This window comes from Vipera ursinii (assembly GCF_947247035.1).
Source record: "Vipera ursinii genome assembly, chromosome: 3".
Taxonomy (NCBI): domain Eukaryota; kingdom Metazoa; phylum Chordata; class Lepidosauria; order Squamata; family Viperidae; genus Vipera; species Vipera ursinii.
Genome location: NC_139516.1, coordinates 204,905,197 through 204,929,855, shown reverse-complemented (window position 1 = coordinate 204,929,855; position 24,659 = coordinate 204,905,197). Strand labels below are relative to the sequence as shown.

General features: G+C 41.4%; 1 protein-coding gene across 1 annotated transcript in view; it reads left to right on the top strand.

Annotated features, from left to right (window-relative positions):
- Positions 1–24,659, top strand: part of ZFAT (zinc finger and AT-hook domain containing) — a 133,377-nt gene that overhangs the window by 58,100 nt on the left and 50,618 nt on the right. Inside the window, exons 8-11 of the mRNA XM_083360036.1 lie at positions 8,998–9,085; positions 13,561–13,710; positions 18,106–18,279; positions 21,890–21,978. Coding sequence (XP_083216162.1) covers positions 8,998–9,085; positions 13,561–13,710; positions 18,106–18,279; positions 21,890–21,978 — 501 coding nt within the window. The remainder of the gene's footprint in view (positions 1–8,997; positions 9,086–13,560; positions 13,711–18,105; positions 18,280–21,889; positions 21,979–24,659) is intronic.

The following is a 24,659-nucleotide window of genomic DNA, read 5'->3' as shown; positions in this document are numbered from 1 at the left end:
TCGACCCACCAAACTGCCGAACTTCTGATCGACAAGCTCAGTGTCCTAACCCACTGAGCCACCACGTCCCTTATACTGTTTGTATTTCTCTACAAATAGATGTTACCAGCCTTCCAAACATCTCCAGCTAAACCGTACTGCCTTATTTGTTTCTAGGTTCAGGCGTGGGAAAGTCTGAATTTCGGGACTGTGATTATGGATTGGTTGAATTACAAAGGAAAAGAGTTGCGTACTGTTAGAGCAGCCCAACCTCTGGATGATTTATTTATATTTATTTATTTATTTATTTAGTTTTATATACCGCCCTATTCCTGAAGGACTCAGGGCGGTTTACAGGGCAAAAGTTAAAAGACAATATAAAAATTGAAATAGAAATAGAATTAAAATGAATTAAACTAATTAGTAGCCCATATGCTGGGCAGATTTTATTCTGAATAAAGGTGGTTGCATTTGCATTATGCTGCATAATTCAACTTTGGGCTTCTTTTTAGATTAAGTAATCGAGAGATTTGCAGAACTTGGGGAGCATTTCTTGGCTTGATCACTAATGGATTAAAAAAAGGGGCAGCTTATGGGGAAAAGCAACTCACCGTTAATATCTATATGCCCTAATGATCTTTTCACTAGATGACACGCCTGTATGGAAATACAAATGACATCTCAGTTATACACATTAAGTCCTACAAAAATACAGAAAGGTCATGAAAATGTCCTTCCTTCCTTCCTTCCTTCCTTCCTTCCTTCCTTCCTTCCTTCCTTCCTTCCTTCCTTCCTTCCTTCCTTCTTTCTTTCCTTCTTCTTATACTTTTCTTTTCCTTCCTTCCTTCCTTCCTTCCTTCCTTCCTTCCTTCCTTCCTTCCTTCCTTCCTTCCTTCCTTTCTTTCTTTCTTTCTTTCTCCCTCTCTCTCCCTCCCTCCCTCCCTCCCTCCCTCCCTCAATTGAGTTGAGGCAAATTTATTCAGTAATACATATAACCTCCCTCTCCTTACCTTTTTGAAGAAAAGAGAAATGTATATAAAGTTGCCTCTGTGGACTGCTCATTCTCTGGCCTTATCTAGGAGCAGAGTGCCTCCAGCCGTGTGCCCAGCATCCTTGACTAAACCTCTTCGCCCCCTTGGCACACCAACCATATCCCTTCAGTCATGCTTATCCCCTTCCCTTCGGCCTTAATTCAGGTTCAAGGTCTTAGTAATGGTTTTTAAGTCCTTACATGGCATGGGTCCGGAATACCTCGGGGACCACCTGCTGCCGGCGTCGACTCCCCTCCGCCCTGTGCGTTCCCACAGAGAGGGCCTCCTCAGGGTGCCTCCGGTCAGAGAATGCTGGCTGGTGGCCCCCAGGGGGAGGGCCTTCTCTGTGGGCGCTCCGGCTTTGTGGAATCAGCTGCCGGTTGAGCTCCGGATGGCACCGGATCTCCGCTCCTTCCGGCGTGGGTTAAAGACCCATTTATTTGAACAAGCTGGCTTGGCCTGATGGGGAGTTACTTAGGGTTTTAATATTTATATATATTTTCTATTGTTTTTACTGTGGGCAATAATTTAATACTTTTTTAACTTTTGTATTTTTGTAGTTTTATGATATGCCCTGTTCACCGCCCTGAGTCCTTCGGGAGAAGGGCGGTATAAAAATTTAATAAAACCTAAACCTAAACCTAAACCTTTTCATCTTCTCTCCTTGATACATTGGCCAAAGTCTCAGTAAGCCCTATAGACAACAAAAGGCCTGAAAAAATAATGTTACTTGCCTTTGCAGCTTCTTCAGACATCAGTCTTGTACAGGATTTATGTAGAGAGGAAGGTGGCTGGGACCAATTTGTTTGTGCTCTTTGTTTGCCGGGTGAGATACAAGCAGTGAAGGAGAAGTGATAGCCCTGAGAAAATGCAATAAGAAACCCCTTTTATTGCACAGAACACCGAATCATAGGGCTAGAAGCGACCTCAAAGGTCTTCTAGTCCAACCCCCCTGCTCAAGGCTGGAGACCTCATATTAATGGCTGTCCAATCTCTTCTTAGGAGCCGTGGTGGCACAGTAGTTAGAATGCAGTATTGCAAGCTAATTCTACTGACTGCAGCCTGCCAGCAGTTCCGCAGTTCAATTCTGACCAGCTCAAAGTTGTCTCAGCCTTCCATCCTTCCGAGGTCTGTAAAATGAGGACCCATTTTGTTTGGGGGCAAGATGTTGACCCTTAAACCACTTAGAGAGGGGTTGTAAAGCACTGGGAAGCGCTATATAAGTTGTAAGAGTTTTTGCTATTGCTGTAACCCTTCACTGTTGGAGCACTTACAACTTCTGAAGGCAAGCCGTTCTACTGATTTAATTGTTCTCCCTGTCAAAAAAAATGAATATCTCCTAGGCTGGTACCCTCTTTAACATCAAGTGAAGAAAAGCAGAACTGTTACGACCCAGGAGTCACTGGAAAATTGCTGGAAATATTCCGTCCCTTCCACCTAACACGTGCTACGGAGAAAAGCCAATTTGGGAGACTTTCAGCCTCCTTTACTATACTGTGTTTTAGTAATGTCATATTTTGAAATGGCTGGCACCTGTTCCAAGATCTTGAAAGAAGTCAGGATCCACTAAGCCACCACGAGCCTATTTTTGATGCCGTAGAAGAGCATGAGGAAATTTTGTCAATACTATTTCTCCCCCCCACCCCCGATGCCTGATTGTGTTTATCCATTTTTCCTTAAAAAGAAATGTTCAGCATGATGCATTAGATGTTTTTAGAGCTCCTATATACCGACAGGAGATATAGACCGAATACCTTTGAGAAAAGGGTGAGGGTTGACATGATAGCAGTGTTCCAGTATCTCAGGGGCTGCCCCAAAGAAGAGGGAGTCAAGCTATTCTCCAAAGCCCCTGAAGGCAGGACAAGAAGCAACGGATGGAAACTAATCAAGGAGAGAAGCAACCTAGAACTAAGGAGACACTTCCTGACAGTTAAAACAATTAACTAGTGGAACAACCTGCCTCCAGAAGTGGTGAATGCTCCAACACTGGAAGTTTTTAATTTTAATTTTTTTAAATTTTAATTTTAATTCCATTTATATCCCGCCCTTCTCTGAAGACTCAGGGCGGCTTACAAGCTTAGCAGTAGCCTTCATTCTATGTATATGCCTGCTTATTAGGGCTTTCACACACACCCCAAGCGGCATTATTACAAAGTCAGCTTAATTGCCCCCAACAATCTGGGTCCTCATTTTACCTACCTCGGAAGGATGGAAGGCTGAGTCAACCTTGAGCCTGGTGGGACGCGAACCTGCACTAATTGCAGGCAGCTGGTGTTACTTAAGGAGGCATTAGCCCACTGCTCCACCAAGGCTCTTAAGAAGAGACTGGACAGCCATTTGCCTGAAATGGTATAGGGCTTCCTGCCTGAGCAGGGGGTTGGACTAGATGACCTCCAAGGTACCTTCCAACTTCTTCTTCTTCTTCTTCTTCTTCTTCTTCTTCTTCTTCTTCTTCTTCTTCTTCTTCTTCTTCTTCTTCTTCTTCTTCTTCTTCTTCTTCTTCTTCTTATTATTATTATTATTATTATTATTATTATTATTATTATTATTATTATTATTATTATTATTATTATTATTATTATAAAAGGGAATGCTTGGAATAGCCAGCTTCCTACTCTTAAGTACCGTGACTCTGAAAACCACAGTTGGCTTTTGAGAAAGCAGCATGAAATTCCGAGCAAATGGGGAAATCCTTCTGTAATTGCACCATAGCGTTTACAGGTATTCATTAGGATCATTATAGCCTGAATTAGAAAAGAATGCTCAGCTGAATTCATTTTGCATGGAAAGTCTGGGCTTGTTTTCAGATCACAAGTCTCAATTTTTATTTGTAGCAGTTGATTTCTTACCAAGTGCTGTGCTCTGTGTGTGTTTGTGCCTGTCGAAAAGGTGCCTACAGTTTTCGAAGTGCTTAAAAGCCTAGCACGTTGATTGAATAGCAGGTTTTTTAACAGATGCCAGAGAAAAACAAGAGAAAAATCTAGGTAAAAAAAACTTTCAGTTACTTTTTGCCTAAATTAGATACTACTCACCATACTCTCTTTCTGCCTCTGCTGTGTTTTTTTTTAAAAAAGGTACAATACAGATCGTCCTCAACTTACGACTTACATTTGTCCATTATGGTCGTAGGTTGTGACTGTCGTAAAGTGTAGGTCACCCACTGGACCCACCTTTTTGCAGAAGTCATTAGTTGCCATAAAACGTTGTGACCAGCTGGTTTGATAGAACATGTTAAACTCTAAAGAAAGGAGTTGTAGAAGTGTTCCCTTGAGATTAACCCTCTGTTGATACACTCTTAAAGATGATGAGAAGTGATAATATGCACACAAGTGAGGCCACACTTAGAATACTACGTACAGTTCTGGTCACCCTGATGCAAAAAAGATGCTGAGACTCTAGAAAGAGTGCAGAGAAGAGCAACGAAGATGATAAAGGGCCTGGGCGCTAAAACATATGAAGAATGGTTGCAGGAATTGGGTGTGTCTAGTCTATTGAAGAGAAGGTTTAGAGGGGATGTGATAACTGTTCTTCTAGTACTTGAGGGGTTGTCACAGAGAAGTGGGATTAATTTATTCTCCAAAGCTCCAGAGGGCAGGACAAGGAATAATAATTGGAAGCTTGTTATAAAGAGATCCCAATCTAGAACTCAGGAAGAATTTTCTGACAGTGAGAACAATCAATGGAATAGCTTGCCTCTTGGAATAGAGTAGAGTAGAGTAGAGTAGAGTAGAGTAGAGTAGAGTAGAGTAGAGTAGAGTAGATATTGGAATATAGAATAGAATAGAGTAGAGTAGAGTAGAATAGAATAGAATAGAATAGAATAGAATAGATATTGGAATATAGAATAGAATAGAATAGAATAGAATAGAATAGAATAGAATAGAATAGAATAGAATAGAATAGAATAGAATAGAAGAATAGAATAGAATAGAATAGATATTGGAGAATAGAATAGAATAGAATAGAATAGAATAGAATAGAATAGAATAGAATAGAATAGAATAGAATAGAATAGAGCTGGAAGGGACCTTGGAGGTCTTCTAGTCCAGCCCCCTGCTCAAGCAGGAGGACTTATACCATCTCAGAGAAGTGACTGTCTAGCCTCTTCTTAAAGGTCTCCAGTGATGGAGCATCCACAATTTCTGGAGGCAAGCTTCTCCCTTTGATCAGTGTCCAACCATTGTTGGATTCTGGGTGCTCCATCACTGAAGGTTTTCGAAAATAGACTGGACAACCATTTGATCGGGTCTCTTGCCTTGAGCATTTGATACAGTCTCTTGCCTTGAGCAGGGGATTGGACTAGAAGACCTCTGAGGTCCCTTCCAGCCTTATGATGTATGTTCTGTATGTTCTATTCATACTAGAAAATGTGTTCGTGTTATGCTTTTTTTCTCATAAACTTTGATGCTCTTTGATAGCGAACATATCTAATTCTTTTATGTTTAAGCCAAAATGCCTGAAGATGCTAAAAGTCGAATTCCAAATTCTAATCTCTCCTTGATAAAAGAATTGCAGGTCCAGAGATACTTTAAAAACGATCGGTTATCATTGAGATTTGCTGCTGAAAACAGCTCAGCACTGAAAACGTTTCTAATAAGCACATATTCCAACAAGATTTTTACCTTTTACTTATTATCTCGGCAAAGTAAAGGTCTCGCATATAGCAATGAGAATTTTCTGATTTTCTCCTTGTGGCTGGAATTTTCCTTTGCATGCCACTCTTACTCTGCAAAAAAAATCTAATTTTTATCTGTGAGTCTCATGTAGAATTTGGCTTTTTCGGGAAGCAAATCTTGGCATTTGAAGAAGTGGAGCAATCTGTCTCTTCCACACTGTCAAAGTTCCCAGGAGCCTTCATGGAGCTGGCTGCATATGTTCAGAATTGAATTAAGAGTCTCCAACTCATCAACTCGGCTTCAAAATTATTAGCTTTGGAATGATAATGTTCTTGACGTTTTGTGTACTTATTTTCTGGTTTCTCAAATGTTCAATTCCCATTGAGCAGATATTCAAATATTGACAGAAATAATAGTTTAGGGGCTTGGAATCCATTCCCATTTAGCTTTTCGTTTTCTCCACATGGGATGAAATGGTCCCAAATATCATTTACACATAACATTTGCGGGGGGAAAAAGCAATTTCAGTGCCGCAGAGGTAGTCTTCTTAAAACCTGCCATTTCTAAAGCCCGTTTTAATATTGAATCCCATGACCTGTTAAATTCAAGGAGATCGGACTGCCAGGCTGCATCTGTCCTTTGTGAGAGCTGGTTCATAATAGGTCTGTACAGTATTGGTAAACAAATTGTCACTCACTAGATCATACCGAACTCCCAAAATTTCCAGCTTGGACATACTTGACCTAGAATTAGAATAGCTTGCTTGCTTGCTTGGTTGGTTCCTTCCTTCCTCTTCCTCCCTCCCTCCCTCCCTCCTGGTGCAGTGGTTAGAATGCAGTATTACAGACAAACTCTGTCCTCTGCCAGGAGTTCAATCCTGTCCGGCTCAAGGTTGACTCAGACTTCCATCTTTCTGAGGTCAGTAAAATGAGCGCCCAGATTTTGTTGCCAATATGCTGACTTTGTAAAGCGCTCGGAGAGGGCTGTAAAGCACTGTGGAGCGGTATATAAGTCTAAGTGGTATTGCTATGTAGGTATAAGCATATTAATAATTATTATTGGTCATATGGTGGAGCAGTGGGCTAATGCCTCCTTAAGTAACACCAGCTGCCTGCAATTAGTGCAGGTTCGTATCCCACCAGGCTCAAGGTTGACTCAGCCTTCCATCCTTCCAAGGTAGGTAAAATGAGGACCCAGATTGTTGGGGGCAATTAAGCTGACTTTGTAATAATGCCGCTTGGGGTGTGTGTGAAAGCCCTAATAAGCAGGCATATACATAGAATGAAGGCTACTGCTAAGCTTGTAAGCTGCCCTGAGTCTTCAGAGAAGGGCGGGATATAAATGGAATTTATATATATATATATATATATATATATATGTTTTCGTAGATTCTCGCGGGTGTCTGTATGTGTGGATCTAGAGTCTCGGGTTTCTTCCCGCGTTCCTTTCATCTTCAGAAAGTTGTGGCGACGTTTCGAGGACACCCCCACCCAATCAGAAAGCAGCCACGCCTCCACCCAGTCAGAACACAGCCCCACCGGCAGTTGGAAAGAAAGGAACAGCCAGACCACGCATTGCTCCTGGAAGCAGCAGGAGGAACACTCCGGCCTGATGATGACGGATGGGATTTCGTCGAAACGTCGCCACAACTTTCTGAAGATGAAAGGAACGCGGGAAGAAACCCGAGACTCTAGATCTACATATATATATATATATATATATATATATATATATATATATATATATATATATATATATATATATATATGTATATATATATATGTGTATATATATATATATATATATATATATATATATATATATATATATGTGTGTGTGTGTGTGTGTGTGTGTATATATATATATATATATATATATATATATATATATATATATATATATATATATATATATATATATGCAGTGTATATTGGAGGTGGTTGCCCTTTAAGAGGTGCATGTAGCCAACAACATATCATTTTAATGTATGCTGATTAATATATATTTAAAGTGACAATAAAGTTATTCCCCCCTTGAGACTCTAGAAAGAGTACAGAGAAGAGCAACAAAGATGATTAGGGGACTGAAGACTAAAACATATAAGGAACGGCTGCTGGAATTGGGTATGTCTAATTTAATGAAGAGAAGGACGAGGGGTGACATGATAGCAATGTTCCAATATCTCAGGGGCTTCCACAAAGAAGAGGGAGTCAAGCTGTTCTCCAAAGTACCTGAGGGCAGGTCAAGAAGCAACAGATGTAAACTAATTGAGGAGAGAAGCAACCTAGAACAAAGGAGAAATTTCCTGACTGTTAGAACAATTAACCAGTGGAACAACCTGCCTGCAGAAGCGATGAATGCTCCAACACTGGAAGTTTTTAAGAAGAGTCTTGGATAACCATTTGTCCGAAATGGTATAGGGTTTCGTGCCTGAGCAGGGGGTTGGACTAGATGACCTCCAAGGTCCCTTCCAACTTTATTATTATTATTATTATTATTATTATTATTATTATTATTATTATTATTATTTATAAAACTTTTATTCATAAAACATGAAACTCAGTCAACTGAACAGTCAAATTGACTGGCGCTAATGGTTGACAGGGGCTGCTGCCAGCATCCTAGGTATCAACCAGCTATCTCCTTAAAATGTAAGATGTTCCGAGTAGCGCAGTTTTTTGTAGCTTTGCTGGAGTTATTGCAGGAAGTTGCAATTTCTTGATGTGTTTTCCAAAGTTTTTGGACATAGTTCTCAGTGCCCCGATGACAATGGGTGTCACTGTTATGAGTTTCATGCATAATCACGCAGTTTCGATGGCCAGGTTGCGGTATTTTGTAATTTTTCCCCAGTTCTTTTTCTTCGACTCTGGCATTTCCTGGTACAGCGATATCAATCAGCTGTACGCTTTGGTTCTCTACAACTGCGATATCTGGCGTGTTGTTGTTGTTATTATTATTATTATTGTTGTTGTTATTATTATTATTCTGTTCTATTCCATTCCATCCTTTTCTTCTTCCCTCCCTCCTTCCCTCTATTGCTCTAAACCAGGGTTGTGCAGCCATGGCAACTTCAAGACCTGTGGACCAACCTGTGTAGTTGAAGTCCACAGATCTTCAAGCTGCCAAGATTATTCTAAACCAAAGCTACGAATTATTTTGAAATCGCTTACAGGTCTTTTTTTTAAAAAAAAAAATCCTTTCCATATGGCTCATTTTGATAATGATAACTGTTCCGTCCTTTCAGACGCCAACTGAAATCCACCTCTGAGCCTCATCTTGTTGGGAGCCGGATATTATTCACTGTGTAATGAGTTTAGCAATCAGTTCAGTGAACCAATGACATCTTCTTCTCCCTTTTCTTTCTTTTAAAGGACAAAAAGAGTTATTCCTGCCCTGTGTGCGAGAAATCATTTTCTGAAGACCGACTTATAAAAGCTCATATAAAGACAAACCATCCAGGTAAGATAAGCCACACTGTTGGGCTCAAAAGCAGTGTAACCGTGCAGGCAGGGGAGGCAGCTAAATAACATTCTGCCTGTTCTATTATGCCTTTTTACCACTAGGCTTTCATTGTTACTGTTATTAAGGTCACTATTGTCATGAGGAAGATAATTTTTAAAAGGAAAACATTTGGGGGGTTAAATTATGTGCTGTCCCAGCACCTATATACTACGAATAGTAATTCGCCAGTCTGAAATCAAAAAGGCAAATCTTAATTCTAGAACTGAAGATGTAGAGCTGTTGTGGCAAAGCCACGGCACTCGTGCCACAGGTGGCATGCAGAAACCTCTCTATGGGCACACGCGCCCTTCCCCAGTCCTAGGCCTTCACCTGGATTTTATAAAACCTTTTCGCTTTAGGTCTCCACCAAAAAAAAAAAAGAAGGGTTCAATCAATCAATCAATTTCAACTTCTCGCGGGGAAAAAAAATCTCGCAAAGTTGGAATTGACTGATTGAGCTTATTAGTCCCACCCAGTCTGCCGTTACCACTGCAGCCACGCCCACCCGGCACCCGACGATTCATAAGTGGGTTTTAGGTTCACCATCACTGATGTAGAGCATTGTTGTTGTTGTTTGTTGTGAAGTTGTGTCTGACCCATTGTGACCCCATGGACAACATTCCTCCAGGTCTTCCTGTCCTCCACCTTATTCTGGAGTCCATTTAAGCTCACGCCTACTGCTTCAGTGACTCCATCCAGCCACCTCATTCTCTGTCGTCCCTTTCTTCTCTTGCCCTCAATCTTTCCCAGCATTAGGCTCTTCTCCAGTGAGTCCTTCCTTCTCATTAGGTGGCCAAAGTATTTGAGTTTCAACTTCAGAATCTGGCCTTCTAAAGAGCAGTCAGGGTTGATCTCCTCTAGGACTGACCGGTTTGATCGCCTTGCAGTCCAAGGGACTCGCAGGAGTCTTCTCCAGCACCATAGTTCAAAGGCCTCAATTCTTTGGCACTCAGCCTTTTTTATGGTCCAATTTTCATAGCCATACATTGCAACTGGGAAGACCATAGCCTTGACTATATGCACTTTTGTTGACAGGGTGATATCTCTGCTTTTTAGTGTGCTGTCTAGATTTGCCATGGCTTTCCTCCCCAGGAACAAGCATCTTTTAATTTCTTGGCTACAGTCTTCATCTGCGGTGAACTTGGAGGCCAGAAAAATAAAATCTACCTCCATTTCTTCCCCAACTATTTGCCAGGAATTGAGTGGGCCGGATGCCATGATCTTGATTTTCTTAATGTTAAGTTTCAACCCAACTTTTGCACTCTCCTTCTTCACCCGCAACAAGAGGCTCTTTAGTTCTTCTTCACTTTCTGCCATTAGAGTGGAATCCTCTGCATATCTTAGGTTGTTGATATTTCTCCCGGCAATATTAATTCCAACTTTTGATTCATCTAGCCCTGCCTTTCTCATGATGTGCTCTGCATATACCGGTAAGTTAAATAGGCAGGGTGACAGTATACAGCCTTGCCGGACTCTTTTCCCAATTTTGAACCAATCAGTGGTTCCGTGTCCAGTTCTCACTGTTGCTTCTTGGCCCGCATATGGGTTTCTCAAGAGACAAATAAGATGGTCTGGTACTTCCATCTCTTTAAGAACTTGCCACAGTTTGTTATGATCCACACAATCAAAGGCTTTAGCATAGTCAATGAAGCAGAAGTAGGTGTTTTTCTGGAACTTCCTAGCTTTCTCCATGATCCAGGGTATGTTGGCAATTTGATCTCTAGTTCCTCTGCCTCTTCGAAATCCTGCCTGTACTTCTGGTAATTCTCGAGCCATATACTGCTGGAGTCTAGCTTGTAGGATTTTAAGCATAACTTTACTAGCATGTGAAATGAGTGGAATGGTGCGATAGTTTGAACATTCTTTGGCACTGCCTTTCTTTGGAATTGGAATGTAAACTGATCTTTTCCAATCCTGTGGCCACTGTTGAATTTTCCAAATTTGCTGGCAAATTGAGTGTAGCACTTTTACTGCATCGTCTTTTAAGATTTTGAATAGCTCAGCTGGAATACTGTCACCTCCACTAGCTTTGTTGTTGCTGAGTTTTTCTAAGGCTCACTTCACTTCACATTCTGGGATGTCTGGCCCGAGGTCAGTGACCACCTCATCATAGTTACCAGGGACGTTGAGCTCATTCTTGTATAGTTCTTCTGTGTAATTTTGCCACTTCTTCTTAATCTCTTCTTCCTCTGTTTGGTCCCTGACATTTTGTTCCTTTATCATGCCCATTTTTGCATGAAATGTTCCCTTCATCTCTCCAATTTTCTTGAAGAGTTCTCTGGTCCTCCCTATTCTATTGTTTTCTTCTATTTCTTTGCACTGTTCATTTAAGAAGGCATTCTTATCTCTTCTAGCTATTCTCTGGAATTCTGCATCCAATTGGCGTATCTTTCTTTTTCTCCCTTGCCTTTCGCTTCCCTCCTTTCCTTAGCTATTTGCAAAGCTTCCTCAGACAGCCATTTTGCTTTCTTGCATTTCTTTTTCTTTGGGATGGTTTTGGTTGCTACCTGTTGTACAATGTTGCGAACCTCTGTCCGTAGTTCTTCAGGCACTCTGTCTATCAGATCTAATTCCTTAAATCTATTTGCCACCTCTACTGTATATTCAACAGGGATATGATTTAATTCATACCTGAGTGGCCTAGTGCTTTTCCCTACTTTCTTCAGTTTAAGCCTAAACTTTGCAACGAGAAGCTCATGTTCTGAGCCACAGTCAGCTCCTGGTCTTGTTTTTACTGACTGTATAGAGCTTCTCCATCTTTGGCTGCAGAGCATATAGTCAATCTGATTTCTGTGTTGACCGTCTGGTGATGTCCATGTGTAAAGCCGTCTCTTGGGTTGTTGGAAAAGAGTGTTTGCTATGACCATCGTATTCTCTTGACAAAATTCTATCAGCCTGTGCCCTGCTTCATTTTGTACTCCAAGGCCAAACTTGCTGGTTATCTTTTGGCTTCCTACTTTAGCATTCCAATCCCCCATGATGATAAGGACATCATTTTTTTGGTGTTAGTTCTATAAGGTGCTGTAGGGCTTCATAGAACCGGTCAATTTCATCCTCTTCAGCACTGGTGGTTGGGGCATAGACTTGGACTACTGTGATATTGAATGGTTTGCCTTGGATTCGAACTGAGATCATTCTGTCATTTTGAGGATTGTATCCCAGTATTGCTTTTCCTACTCTTTTATTGACTATGAAGGCTACTCCATTTCTTCTGAGGGATTCTTGCCCGCAGTAGTATACCTGATGGTCATCTGAATTAAATTCACCCATTCCTGTCCATTTTAGTTTGCTGATTCCTAAGATGTCGATGTTCAGCCTTGTCATCTCTTGTTTGACCACGTCCAGCTTTCCTTGATTCATGGATCTTACATTCCAGGTTCCTATGGAGAAAAAATCTTTACAGCATCGGACTTTCCTTTCACCACCAGACACATCCACAGCTGAGCGTCCTTTCGGCTTTGGCCCAGTCGCTTCATTCTTTCTGGCGCTACTAGTACTAGCCCTCTGCTCTTCCTCAGTAGCATATTGGACGCCTTCCGACCTGAGGGGCTCATCTTCCAGCGTCATATCGTTTTGCCTTTTGGTACTGTCCATAGGGTTTTCATGGCAAAGATACTGGAGTGGTTTGCCATTTCCTTCTCCAGTGGATCACGTTTTGTCAGAACTCTCTGCTAGGACCTTTCCATCTTGGGTGGCCCTGCACGGCATAGCTCACAGCTTCATTGAGTTACGCAAGCCCCTTCGCCACTTACAACCATTCATTTAGTATCTGTTTTCGAAGTTCCTGAAAAAGGTACTTCAAAAGTGTTTTATGCTTGGTTATTCTTCCTCCTTGAGTCTGAATAATGCATCCTTCTTTTCTGGCCGTTATGCCATCCCATCTGGGTTGTTAGGCCTTTTGCAGTTGTTAAACAAGCTGTTTGTTTGGAATTCCCAACCCTTCCGGAAATCCTGTGTGAAGCCTTGAACAAATGTTAGCAGCTCTCGGAGACTATTAAAGCTCATAAATATTTGGTTAGTGAAGCTGCCCTTGCCTATGTGTTTACTGTTTGAGAAGGTGTCCTGCGAGAAAACAAAAAAACAGTTTCTGCACCAGCAGCCCAGTCAGTCTCTAATTTGTCACTCAAAGAGTAAGCCCTAGAGAAAACAGCATAATACACCAATGGATTGACCAATGTTGGAAAAACCATCAGCTAATGAGGCTCTTTCTTTCAAATTGAAATCTTACCCGGGGGAAAAGAAAAGAGACAAACGGCGGAGTACTCCTTAAAAGATTCAACAACCAGCAGTCAAAACAATCTACGTTTTATTGGTTTTTGAAATGTCTTTCCGGAAGGCTAGAACTTACATTTTTCCTTTCCTTTCCTTTCTTTTCCTTTCCTTTTCTGCTTTCTTCCATCTTTCCCCAACCCCACCTCCCCTTTCAATTTCAGAGGTGTCCATGCACACAATTTCCAAGATCGTTGGCAGGAGAGTTCAGCTCAAAGGACTTATCGGAAAACGAGCTATGAAATGTCCTTATTGCAATTTTTATTTCATGAAGAACGGATCGGATCTCCAGCGTCACATTTGGGCTCATGAAGGTAAATGGGGTGTAGCCAGGACCTGTCTGTCCATAATTGCAGTAATTTGCCAGTGGGGGGGGGGGGAAACACAGGCAAAAAAAATCTAGGAAGCAAACATGGCATATTCTTATACAAATACATACAATGAGCTGTCCATATTTCAGCCCTTTTATTAAAAGACCTTCTTCAGCACCAATACATAAATGACAAAACAAAATCATATCAAGTCCTGCCTCAGTCATAAAAGCCAGCTGGGTGATTTCAGGCCAATCTCTCTCTCAGCCTAACCCATCTCACGGAATTGTTTTTTGTTGGGGAAAATAGGAGGAAGAAGATAATGTTGGATATGTTCATTGCCTTGAGTTATTTATAAAAAATAATAAAGGCAGGATATCAGTGTCATAAAGTCAGTTGGAGCAGAGAGAATTCAGAGCACAATTTGGGATTTACTCCATGTCGGGGTTCATTGGATATCTATACCATCAACTCAATTTGTTTTACTTTTTTATTCATATTGTATCATATGATAAATACAAACATACAGCATTTAACCATAACAACACTTCCACATCGTTTAAAAGGCTGTCTGATCTGATGCAAAACAGAGGGATAGAATCAAGATCACATGAAGTACTAATACCACTTTACAATGCCTTGCTAAGGCCACACCTGGAATACTGCATCCAGTTTTGGTCACCACGATGTAAAAAAAAAGATGTTGAGACTCTAGAAAGGGTACAGAGAAGAGCAACAAAGATGATTGGGGGACTGGAGGCTAAAACATATAGGGAACAGTTGCTGGAATTGGGTATGTGTAGTTTAATGAAAAGAAGGACCAGGGGTGACACGAGAGCAGTGTTCCAATATCTCAGGGGCTGCCCCAAAGAAGAGGGAGTCAAGCTATTCTCCAAAGCATCTGAAGGCAGGACAAGAAGCAACGGATGGAAACTAGTCAAGGAGAGAAGCAACCTAGAACTAAGGAGAAACTTCCTGACAGTTAGAACAATTAACCAGTGGAACAACCTGCCTCCAGAAGCGGCGAATGCTCCAACACTGGAAGTTTTTAAGAAGAGACTGGCCAGCCATTTGCCTGAAATGGTATAGGGTTTCCTGCCTGAGCAGGGGGTTGGACTCAATGACCTTCAAGGTCCCTTCCAACTTATAAAATCTGGCAGGGAGTTCAGTTGCACAAGGTTAATCTTTTAATTCCCATTGCTGATGTTGTGTAATGCATTCCTCATGTGTAGTATTTATAATACAACTTCTTCCCTAGCCCCATTTTATTGCTTTAGTATGTAATTACATCAGTTTTCAGAACTCCTTCCTTTACCCTATTTTGGAATTAAGGTAAAGGTAAAGGTAAAGTTTCCCCTGCACATGTGTGCTAGTCGTTTCCAACTCTAGGGGCCGGTGCTCATTTCTGTTTCAAAGCCGAAGAGCCAGCGCTTGTCTGAGGACGTCTCCATGGTCATGTGGCCGGCATGACTAGACGCCAAAGGCGCGCGGAACGCTGTTACCTTCCCACCGGAGTGGTCCCTATTTTTCTACTTGCATTTTTACGTGCTTTCAAACTGCTAGGTTGGCAGAAGCTGGGACGAGTAACAGGCGCTCACTCTGTTACACGGCACTCGGGATTAGCACTGTATTGTGCCTCATCTCATTCAGGCTACTTGTTTTGTGATTTTTTTTTCTGCCTCAGCAGCTGAAGTCCACAGTTATTCAGGAATCAATATGTTGAATCTCTTTTATTGCTAAATTAATGAATCAGGGTTACCCCGGCAAGTCATTCTTTCTTGATATGTACCTACAAACAAAATGTTAAATTAGCATATGACCACTTGCGAAGGATTTTTAATATTCACACATTTTCAAAGCTGCTGGCCACACAAAAATTGGGCAACAAAATTCAGTGTGCTCGTGCTATTACTTCTCCTCCTCCCACCCTCCATAAAAGTGCACGGCACTCTACAAACAGCGTGAGACAGTGCACTCTTATTCAAGGAACGTTGCAATCTATGATTATAGCTCAGAGCAAAAGAGATGAGCAAGAGAAAATGATAAACCAGGAAAAGAACGACTTGGATTCATGCAACATTTAAGTCCTAAACTTAGATAAGCCAAACACAGTATCTGTTTATTTGTCCAATTTACGTGGCTGCCCAGCTGAACAAGGCACTCTGAAAGAAACAGAATTAAAATAAAATAAAACTTCCCAGTTCCAGCGTTTACATGAGTTACCTCCAGAAAAACAAGCCATGACTGTTATGCTCTGGATTAGCCATGTCCAACCTCCAGCAATGGACAGCTAGAAATGCAGCCCCACAAGATCATAAACTTTTAACATTATGTTATTTATATATACATTAACTATATTATATATCTTATGTGTGACCCAGGCAAGCCAAAAGGTTTGACACTCATGGTCTAGATGTTAAGATGCGCAGAACCATTTAACCTACTCAAGGATACTGCTAGAAGAGAATATTTGCAGCTCAGGGTTAAACTGTGGGATCCTTGGTGCTGTCCAAGGTTTGGTGGCTTTCTTGCAGATGTTTCATTACCCAGTTAGGTAACATCATCAGTACTAGTAGGGAGTGGGGTTTGCTTTCATTTTATATTCTAGTGCCGTGGTGGCGAACCTATGGCACGCGTGCCACAGGTGGCACACAAAGCCCTCTCTGTAGGCATGCACGCCGTGGCCCCAGTCCTAGACCTTCAGCTGAGTTTTATAAAACCTTTCCACTTTTTTTTTAAAAAAATCCCATTTATATCCTGCCCTTCTCCGAAGACTCAGGGCAGCTTACAATCGAAGCACAAATCAATGTGCTTAGCAATAGCCTTCATTCTAGGTATATGCCTGCTTATTAGGGCTTTCGCGCGCCCCCCAGCGGCATTATTACAAAGTCAGCTTATTGCCCCCCACAATCTGGGTCCTCATTTTACCTACCTCGGAAGGATGGAAGGCTGAGTCAACCTTGAGCCTGGTGGGACTCGAACCTGCACTAATTGCAGGGAGCTGGTGTTACTTAAGGAGGCATTAGCCCACTGCTCCACTTTAGGCCTCCGCCGCCCTGTGCAAAAAAAAAAAAAGGTTCAATCAATCAATTTCAACCTCGCGGGGAAAAAAAAATCTCGCAAAGTTGGAATTGATCGAACTTTTTAGTCCCACCCAGTCTGCCGTTACCACCGCAGCCACGCCTACCCAATGGGACACGCCCACCCAATGGGCCACACCCACCCAGCACCCGATGATACATAGGTGGGGTTTGGGTTGCATTTTCGGCACTCGGTCTCTAAAAGGTTCGCCATCACTGTTCTAGTGGCTTGCCCTCTCAGTGTTGGTAGGAGTGGCCTTGGGGGTCCTTTGGTTGGCCTGTTTACTTTTACTTTCTTGGCACTTCCTTGTTTGGGGTATTGTTTGTTGAAGCAACAAAACTAGGATGTTGTGCAAACCCAGCCATTAATGATGATCATAACTTTATTGCCACTTTGAATGTACACCAATCGGCATACATCAAAATGAAATTTCATTGCATACAGCTCTCAAAGGGTCACCACCTCCGATATATACTTCTTATTCGGGGCCCGCTCAAATTTCACATTGTCCATTTTAGTCTCTAGGGAGTGAACGATGGCAAACAGGACAGATGGAAATGGGGCTCCATGTGGATTAGCCCTCAAATTCGCTTGTATTCTGACAACCTCGCCTTCTTTCCTTTTTCTGATCCTGACTCTTCCACCTTTTCCTTAAAGAGGCCTTGCTTCTTTTCGCCCCTGGAGCACGCTGCCACCGCCACCAACTCCTCCAAAAGCCTCTCCCTCTTCCTCTGGGCCTGCCGACAGCCTCATCCAGTTCCTTCGCTCCATAAGCTCCAGGTCCTCTCCTCCTCTGCCTCCTCTGGAAACAGCCCTGATTTGCAATACAATCCATCACTGGGCCAGCAGTCAGATCTTGCTGCTGGTAGAACAAATTCAAACAAATTCAAATTCAAGCACCACTCCAGAATCGTTAAGAGTTGACATGAATGGGAGAGGATTCAGACATGTCAAGGTTGTGAAATGAGCAGGTATAAATTCTTTTGTCTTCTGGCACAATCCCAAACAGCATTTTTCTTCCCCCATTTTTGTCTTATATTGTGGTGGTGGCGACACTTCTCTTATCAATGTCTTGTAAACATCAGCCCCTGTACATACACATACGCTAATATGGAGTTCCACAGCACAGTTTTGCTTATTTGGTTTTTGCAAGGCGAGGAAGTCCCAAAGTAGCCCTCCCTAATTTGATGTTTCCCCCCTCCATCCCTTGTAAGCGCAACCCCAAAATTCTCAACCAGCTTGGGGGAACGAAAACATGATCTCCTCCTGATAAAGTTGGAGAGGCCAACTGCGTAAAACGGTTTCTCTCCCCTGCAGGCATCAAGCCATTCAAGTGTTCCCTGTGCGAATACGCCACTCGCAGCAAAAGCAACCTCAAAGCTCACATGAACCGCCACAGCACTGAGAAGACGCACCTGTGTGACAGGTGCGGGAAGAAGTTCAAGTCAAAAGGCACCTTGAAGAGCCACAAGCTCCTTCACACTGCTGACGGTGAGTAGCTCTGGCTAAGGTTTGGAGACATTGTTCCAGGTGGCAAATGAAGGTGCAGTTGAAGGACGTGAGTGGAAAGAGACCCTCCAAGGCAGGGGTGTCAAACTCAATTTCATTGAGGGCCGCATCAGCATTGCGGTTGCCCTCAGGGGGCCGGGTGGGTATGGCCAAGCTGGGCGTGGCCTACTGGGTGGGCGTGGCTAGAGTGCGTATGACGTACTGGGGGGGCATGGCCAGCTCTACATCGTTTGCATCAAGGGTGCCTATGGGGACCTGGGCAGGAGTGGGACAGATCTGAGGGTCTCTGGCAGGAGGAGGGTCTCTGGGCCAGGGCCAAGGCAGTGGGGGCCTCACTGTTTCCAGGATGGCTTCGCGGGCCGCATGAAACCACTTCGCGGGCCGGATCTGGGCCCCCAGGCGTTGTGTTTGACATGTCTGCTCCAAGGCCTTTGCTTGGTCTTATTGAGCAGATGGACCGACGTTTAGGGCCAACTAGACGAGAATACTTCAAGGGGCAAAGGTTCTCAGTAGGACATTCCTGCCATTCTTCTGACTTGTAGGAAAGGTCCCTGGGCTACACTGGTGGCTTCACAGAAAGCTTATGTGACAATATCCATGCACCACTTTTAGAATTTACCTGCAACAGGCAGGGTCTGACATGTCCCAGAGTTGGTTTTTTTTTTAAAAAAAAAATTCAATTTATAGAGACAGAAAAGAGTGGTCAGCCAAGCGTAATCAAAGCAGACAGATGCTTTTATTTTATTTTTTTCAGTTTCATATTATAGGTTCTCAGCTTACGACCAGAATTGCTGTTTGCTCTTTGCTTACCACCAATATTTCTGTTGCTAAGCGAGGCGGTTGTCGTGAGTTTTCCCCCATTTTCCGTCCTTTTTTTGTGCCACCGTTGTTAAGTGAATCTCCACAGTTAAGTTAGGAACTGTAGGTTGTTACCGTAAGTGAGTTTGGCTTCCCCATTGACTTTGCTTGTCAGAAGGTCACGAAAGGTGTTCGCGTGACCCAAGAACGCTGCAAATGTCATAAGAGCATGCTAGTTGCCAAGTGTGCGAATTTTGATCATGTGACCACGGGGATGCTGCAATAAGTGTGAAAAATGGTCAGAAGTCACTTTTTCCAGTGGCCTTGTATCTTTGAATTATTATTATTATTATTATTATTATTATTATTATTATTATTATTATTATTATTATTATTATTATTTATTGAATTTTTATACTGCCCTTCTCCCAAAGGACTCAGGGCGGTGAACAGGGCATATAAATAGAAATACAAAAGTTAAAAAAAGATTAAATAATTGCCCAAATTAAAACAATCAAAATGTAAAACCATTAAAACCCATTAAAACCCTACGGTTCCCCCATCAGGCCAGGCCAGCTTGTTCGAATAAATGGGTCTTTAACCCGCGCCGGTCGCTAAAAGAACTATTGTAAGTCAAGCACTACCTGTATTTTGTGTTGGCAGTTTGCCCTCCTCCTCTAACTAAATACAGGTATTCCTTGACATACGACCAGTCCCTTAGTTATCATTTAAAGTTACGACTTACATGTAAAAAGGGAGTTATGACCTGTTTCCAAAATTCCAATGGTTCCTCCTCCATAGTCATGTGACCATATTTTGGGTGCTTAGCAACACGGCCATGTTTATAGCCATTGGCAGCATCTTGCAGTCATACATACGACCAGGTTTTATGATAGTTGTACAGATTTGGAAAGGAGTAATCACATAGTTTGCTTAATAACGACTGCAAAAGTCATAAAATCGGGTGCAGTCACGTGACGATTCATTTAATGGCTGGCACAACGTAACAACCATAATTCTAGGCTCAATTATTATTGTAAGACAAGGACGATCTATATGGGTGCCTACCACCACTCACTTTTAATATTCTGAGCCAGAATATTGAGTTCATTATGCCTGAGTTCATTATGGCTCATGGCAACAGTGATGTTCATCAAAATCTGACTTTTTCTTTCGTCAGAAGCACAGAGAATATTTAAGCATGAAGATTTTTTTATTATTATTTTTTTAGTATTACAGGAAAACTGTCATCTTCTGCATTAAGCTGCTCCTAACTTTCTGCAGCACTTTCAAATTTAGGAACTAGTTTTCTTCACATTAGTGGAAGTTTGCCTTTTTTTTCTCTCTCGTGCACGTTGGGGTATTTTTTTCCAAGTTTTTGACAGCTCTTTCTGAAAGGATCTCAAACAGCATTTCTCCATCCTGGTTCTATAGGAAGAGTAGGAGTAGATCAGATCTCTGTGTGGGTTTAAATACGCTTTCTAAATACTAAACCACTAAGATTTGTTTTGAAGGGATATTTGAGGGAACACCTGCTGCCAGCATCAAGTTCCCTTCGTCCAGTGCGCTCGCAGAGGGAGGGTCTTTTCAGGGTGCCGCAGGTAAAAGATTGCCGGCGGATAACACCCAGGGAGAGGGCCTTTTCTGTGGGTGCTCCTACCCTCTGGAACCAGCTGCCCATGGAGCTCAGGACTGCCCCAGACCTACACTCATTCCGCCGGGTCCTGAAGACTTGGCTCTTTGAGCTCTCTGACCCAGGCTGAGAATTTTAACTGGGGTTTTATTTTCAGGGATAATTTAATCTTGTAATTCTCTTTTAAGCTTGTATTTTATATTGATGTGATTTTAAAATGGCCTGTAAACCGCCCTGAGTCCTTCGGGAAAGGGTGGTATATAAATCTAATAAAATCTAAATCTAAAATCTAAAAAAAAGCTGAAAATGATGAGGGAAGAAGACAAATGTACTTTGTCTACATTAGTATTGAAAGCTACTATACAGTCGAGGACTTTTTTTCCCATAAAAGCTTTAACAAATAAATATTTGCTGGAGGGAAGAATATTAAAAGTATCCATGCAGCGGAAAACCAATGACTTGTGGACTTGTGGTTTGACCTACATTTCTCTGCTGTCCCTATAATGCACCTTTTGACAAGTCAGAGCATTTTGGGGGTATGAAAAGATGTATGTAAAATAGCAGTTAAGCAGTTCAGCCTTCTCCCTGTTGCTTACCAGCATCTGGCTAGCTCCTCCAATCAGCAAGTCAAACCATTCCTTTGATTTTCCCCTTGTTTTTGCACATGCCAATTTGTTTCCCGCTCAAAGTGCAGGTGTGGGAAAATTCAGTTCTTGGATGAGTGGAATCAATTATATCAACTGGATTTAATCAATTCCACTAATGCAAGAGCTGATTTCTTTCTTGGTTTATAGGAGGTGCTTTCCTCCATGTTTTATTGGTATACAAGCAGACCTCGATTTACGGCCACAATTAAGCCGGAGAATTTTTTCACTGGTCCTTCATGTTTCTCAGTTTATTTATTTATTTATATTTAAATCCCATTTATATCCTGCCCTTCTCCGAAGACTCAGGGTGGCTTACAATCTAAGAAGCACAAATCAATGTGCTTAGCAATAGCCTTCATTCTATGTATATGCCTGCTTATTAGGGCTGGAGACCTCTTTGTGCAACCAACTCTTTTTATGCTCGAGAGAAATTGCTCCTCAACAGTCAATGTTCACTTCCGTTTATTATAGTCTTTCCCCATTTGGATCCGAATTTCTCCACTTTCTGTTTCAGGAAAACAGTTCAAGTGTACGGTGTGTGATTATACTGCTGCCCAAAAGCCACAGCTTCTAAGGCACATGGAACAACACGCTTCATTCAAAGTAAGAAGCCTGCCACTGGTCTTCTTTTGTAAATGTGATTCATTGATGCTGCTATGCCTGACAACCCAAGGTTTCAGGATCACAATTTAACAGCCTCTATCTAAATCAGGGGTCTTCAAACTTGGCCCTTTTATGGCTTGTGGACTTCCAACTCCCAGAGTTCCTCAGCCAGCGCGCTCTAAATCAATCCTGGAACTGTAGCAGAGTGGTTTTCACTTTTAGCCAATCTGATGGAATGAAATAGGAATTTACATTCTTTCGTTTTGATACAGGGAGTCCTCAGCTTACGACTGTAATGGACCTGTCCATTATGATTTATGATTGTAAAGTGGGTCACCATGTGTCCGGACCTGTTTTTAATACCTTTTTGTGGTAGTGGTTGTTAAGTGAACAGGATGGTCATAAAGCAAACCCATTGTTCGCTGTAGGCCATTTTTACCAAAACCCGGAAGTAAATGTCAGTTTTCAGCAAAAAGTCATAAAATGTTGTCATGTGACCACAAATCGCCGTAAATGTAGGCTGGTTGCCAAATGCTCGACGTGCGGTCATGTGAACTATGGAAAAGCGATTGTCAGAACCAGGTTGTAAATGCCGCTGAAGGGAGGCCGTTGTATCATTGAACAGTTGCCAAACAACTGGTCGTAAGTCGTGAAGTACTTGTACAGTGTTCACATTATGTTCTATATTTTAAATAAGATAAAAATGGATCTGGGCTATGATACAGGAGGGTCTGAAATACTTTGAGAATTCAAAATCCAAGAAACATCTTTAGTAAGTAAGAGAACATGTGGAATGGCATTAGGCAACTCACTTTTGCCAGCTGTGATCCTCTGTCTGCTTACTGAGGTATTGTCATTAGCCATCTTTACTATCTAATGGAATTAAGAGTTTCTGATATTTCTTTTAAAGAATCTGTCTTCTTTGGTTGACATCCGTTCTCCAAAAGTTCACTTGAAATCTTCACATCTACCTTCTAACCAGGAATGTTAGAAACTGAGTTGCTTGTTCATTTTGCTAGGAGCAAATCTTGAGGATGTTGGAGTAGAAAAACATAGCAAAAACTACTTTTACGAAGGCAACAGACCGTAGCAAGGCAGCTTATTTAATCTGGTAAATAAATGAAGGAATGTCGGCCTCAAGCTGATCTGTGACACTTTCAAGTGCCTTTACGAAGCTATACAAGATGAAATTAAACTGCATCAAAGAAATGCATACATATATACATATTTATAGATCTATCAGAAGCATCTCTAAATCACATTCAGAATCACAGCTATATTCCTGCCGAGATAAATAAACTATTAATAGTAGAGTGTGGAGTGGCTTCTACTATCAAAAGGATCCTTGTTTGCAGTCATCACTTAAATTTTTTGGCAAAGGAAAAGGCAAGGCCTCCGTTGCTAATTTCAGCATCTGAGCGAAACTTCATTCATAATCTATTACTTATTACTTATTTATTTTAAATGTTTATATATGCTTCCTTTCAAACCCAACGTTTCCCGGGGTAGGTCACACCATGTTAATGGCACCAAGTACAATTATGAAAAATTAAATAAAACATTAAAACACAATAATTAAAGTACACAACCATAAAAGATTCTAGCAACAGCTGGCATAGTTAATACATTTCTAAGCAGCGAATATGTTTAATGGATTAAACATTAATAGATTAAACATTAAACATTAATCGATTAAAATGCCTGAGAGAATGAAAACATCTTTACTGTCTTTTCAGTATTGTGGAAACTTTAATTCTAGGTGCACTGTACTAAAAAGATTACCTCAGGTCAGGGTCAGCCATTGAATAATCTTGTGGCCATTCAACAGAGCAGAATGCTGTTCCCCAATAAGTGATGACCTGCTTTACGACCATCAAGACATAAAACCATAATGGGCAGGCTCCATTAGGGATTTAAGCTGAAGACTACCTGTACACTAATAACCACTAATAAAAATGTTATTTTCATCCCAAACCTTTCTTACATCACTACTCTTACCTAAATTGTTTTCAATTATGAATTCTAACATCTATCCCATTGCAATTCTATGGTTCCATATTATGGTGATTTTATGATGGTTTTATTTTATTTCAGTATATTATCTCCTATATTATATTGTCCACTCTCTACCTACCTATCTATCTATCTCAGTGTTTTTCAACCACTGTTCCACCTGGTGTGCCGTGGGAAAAATTGAAAAGTAATTATAAAATACTTTCTTTGTGTTTATTTGATTCCTATTCAAGAGAATTACTTTATATATAGTCAATATAGGCACAGAGTTAAATTTTTTAACATTTTCTAATGGTGGAATGCCTCGTGATTTTTTTCATGAAACAAGTGTGCCTTTGCCCAAAAAAGGTTGAAAAACACTGATCTATCTATCTATCTATCTGTCTGTCTGTCTGTCTGTCTGTCTGTCTGTATCTATCTATCTATCTATCTATCTATCTATCTATCTATCTATCTATCTATCTATCTATCACACTTTATTTAAACTGACTTTGTATATTAATGATTGCATGACCTCTGTGGATGACATACACTAAATAAATAAAACTGTTCTCAAATATATATATTTGAGCCCAGGTTCGAATCTCAGATAAAGGGTATGACTGACTGATGAGAACAAAATAAGTTTGAAATGGCCATCTCAGCCTCCCTAATTCTTTATTAGCAAT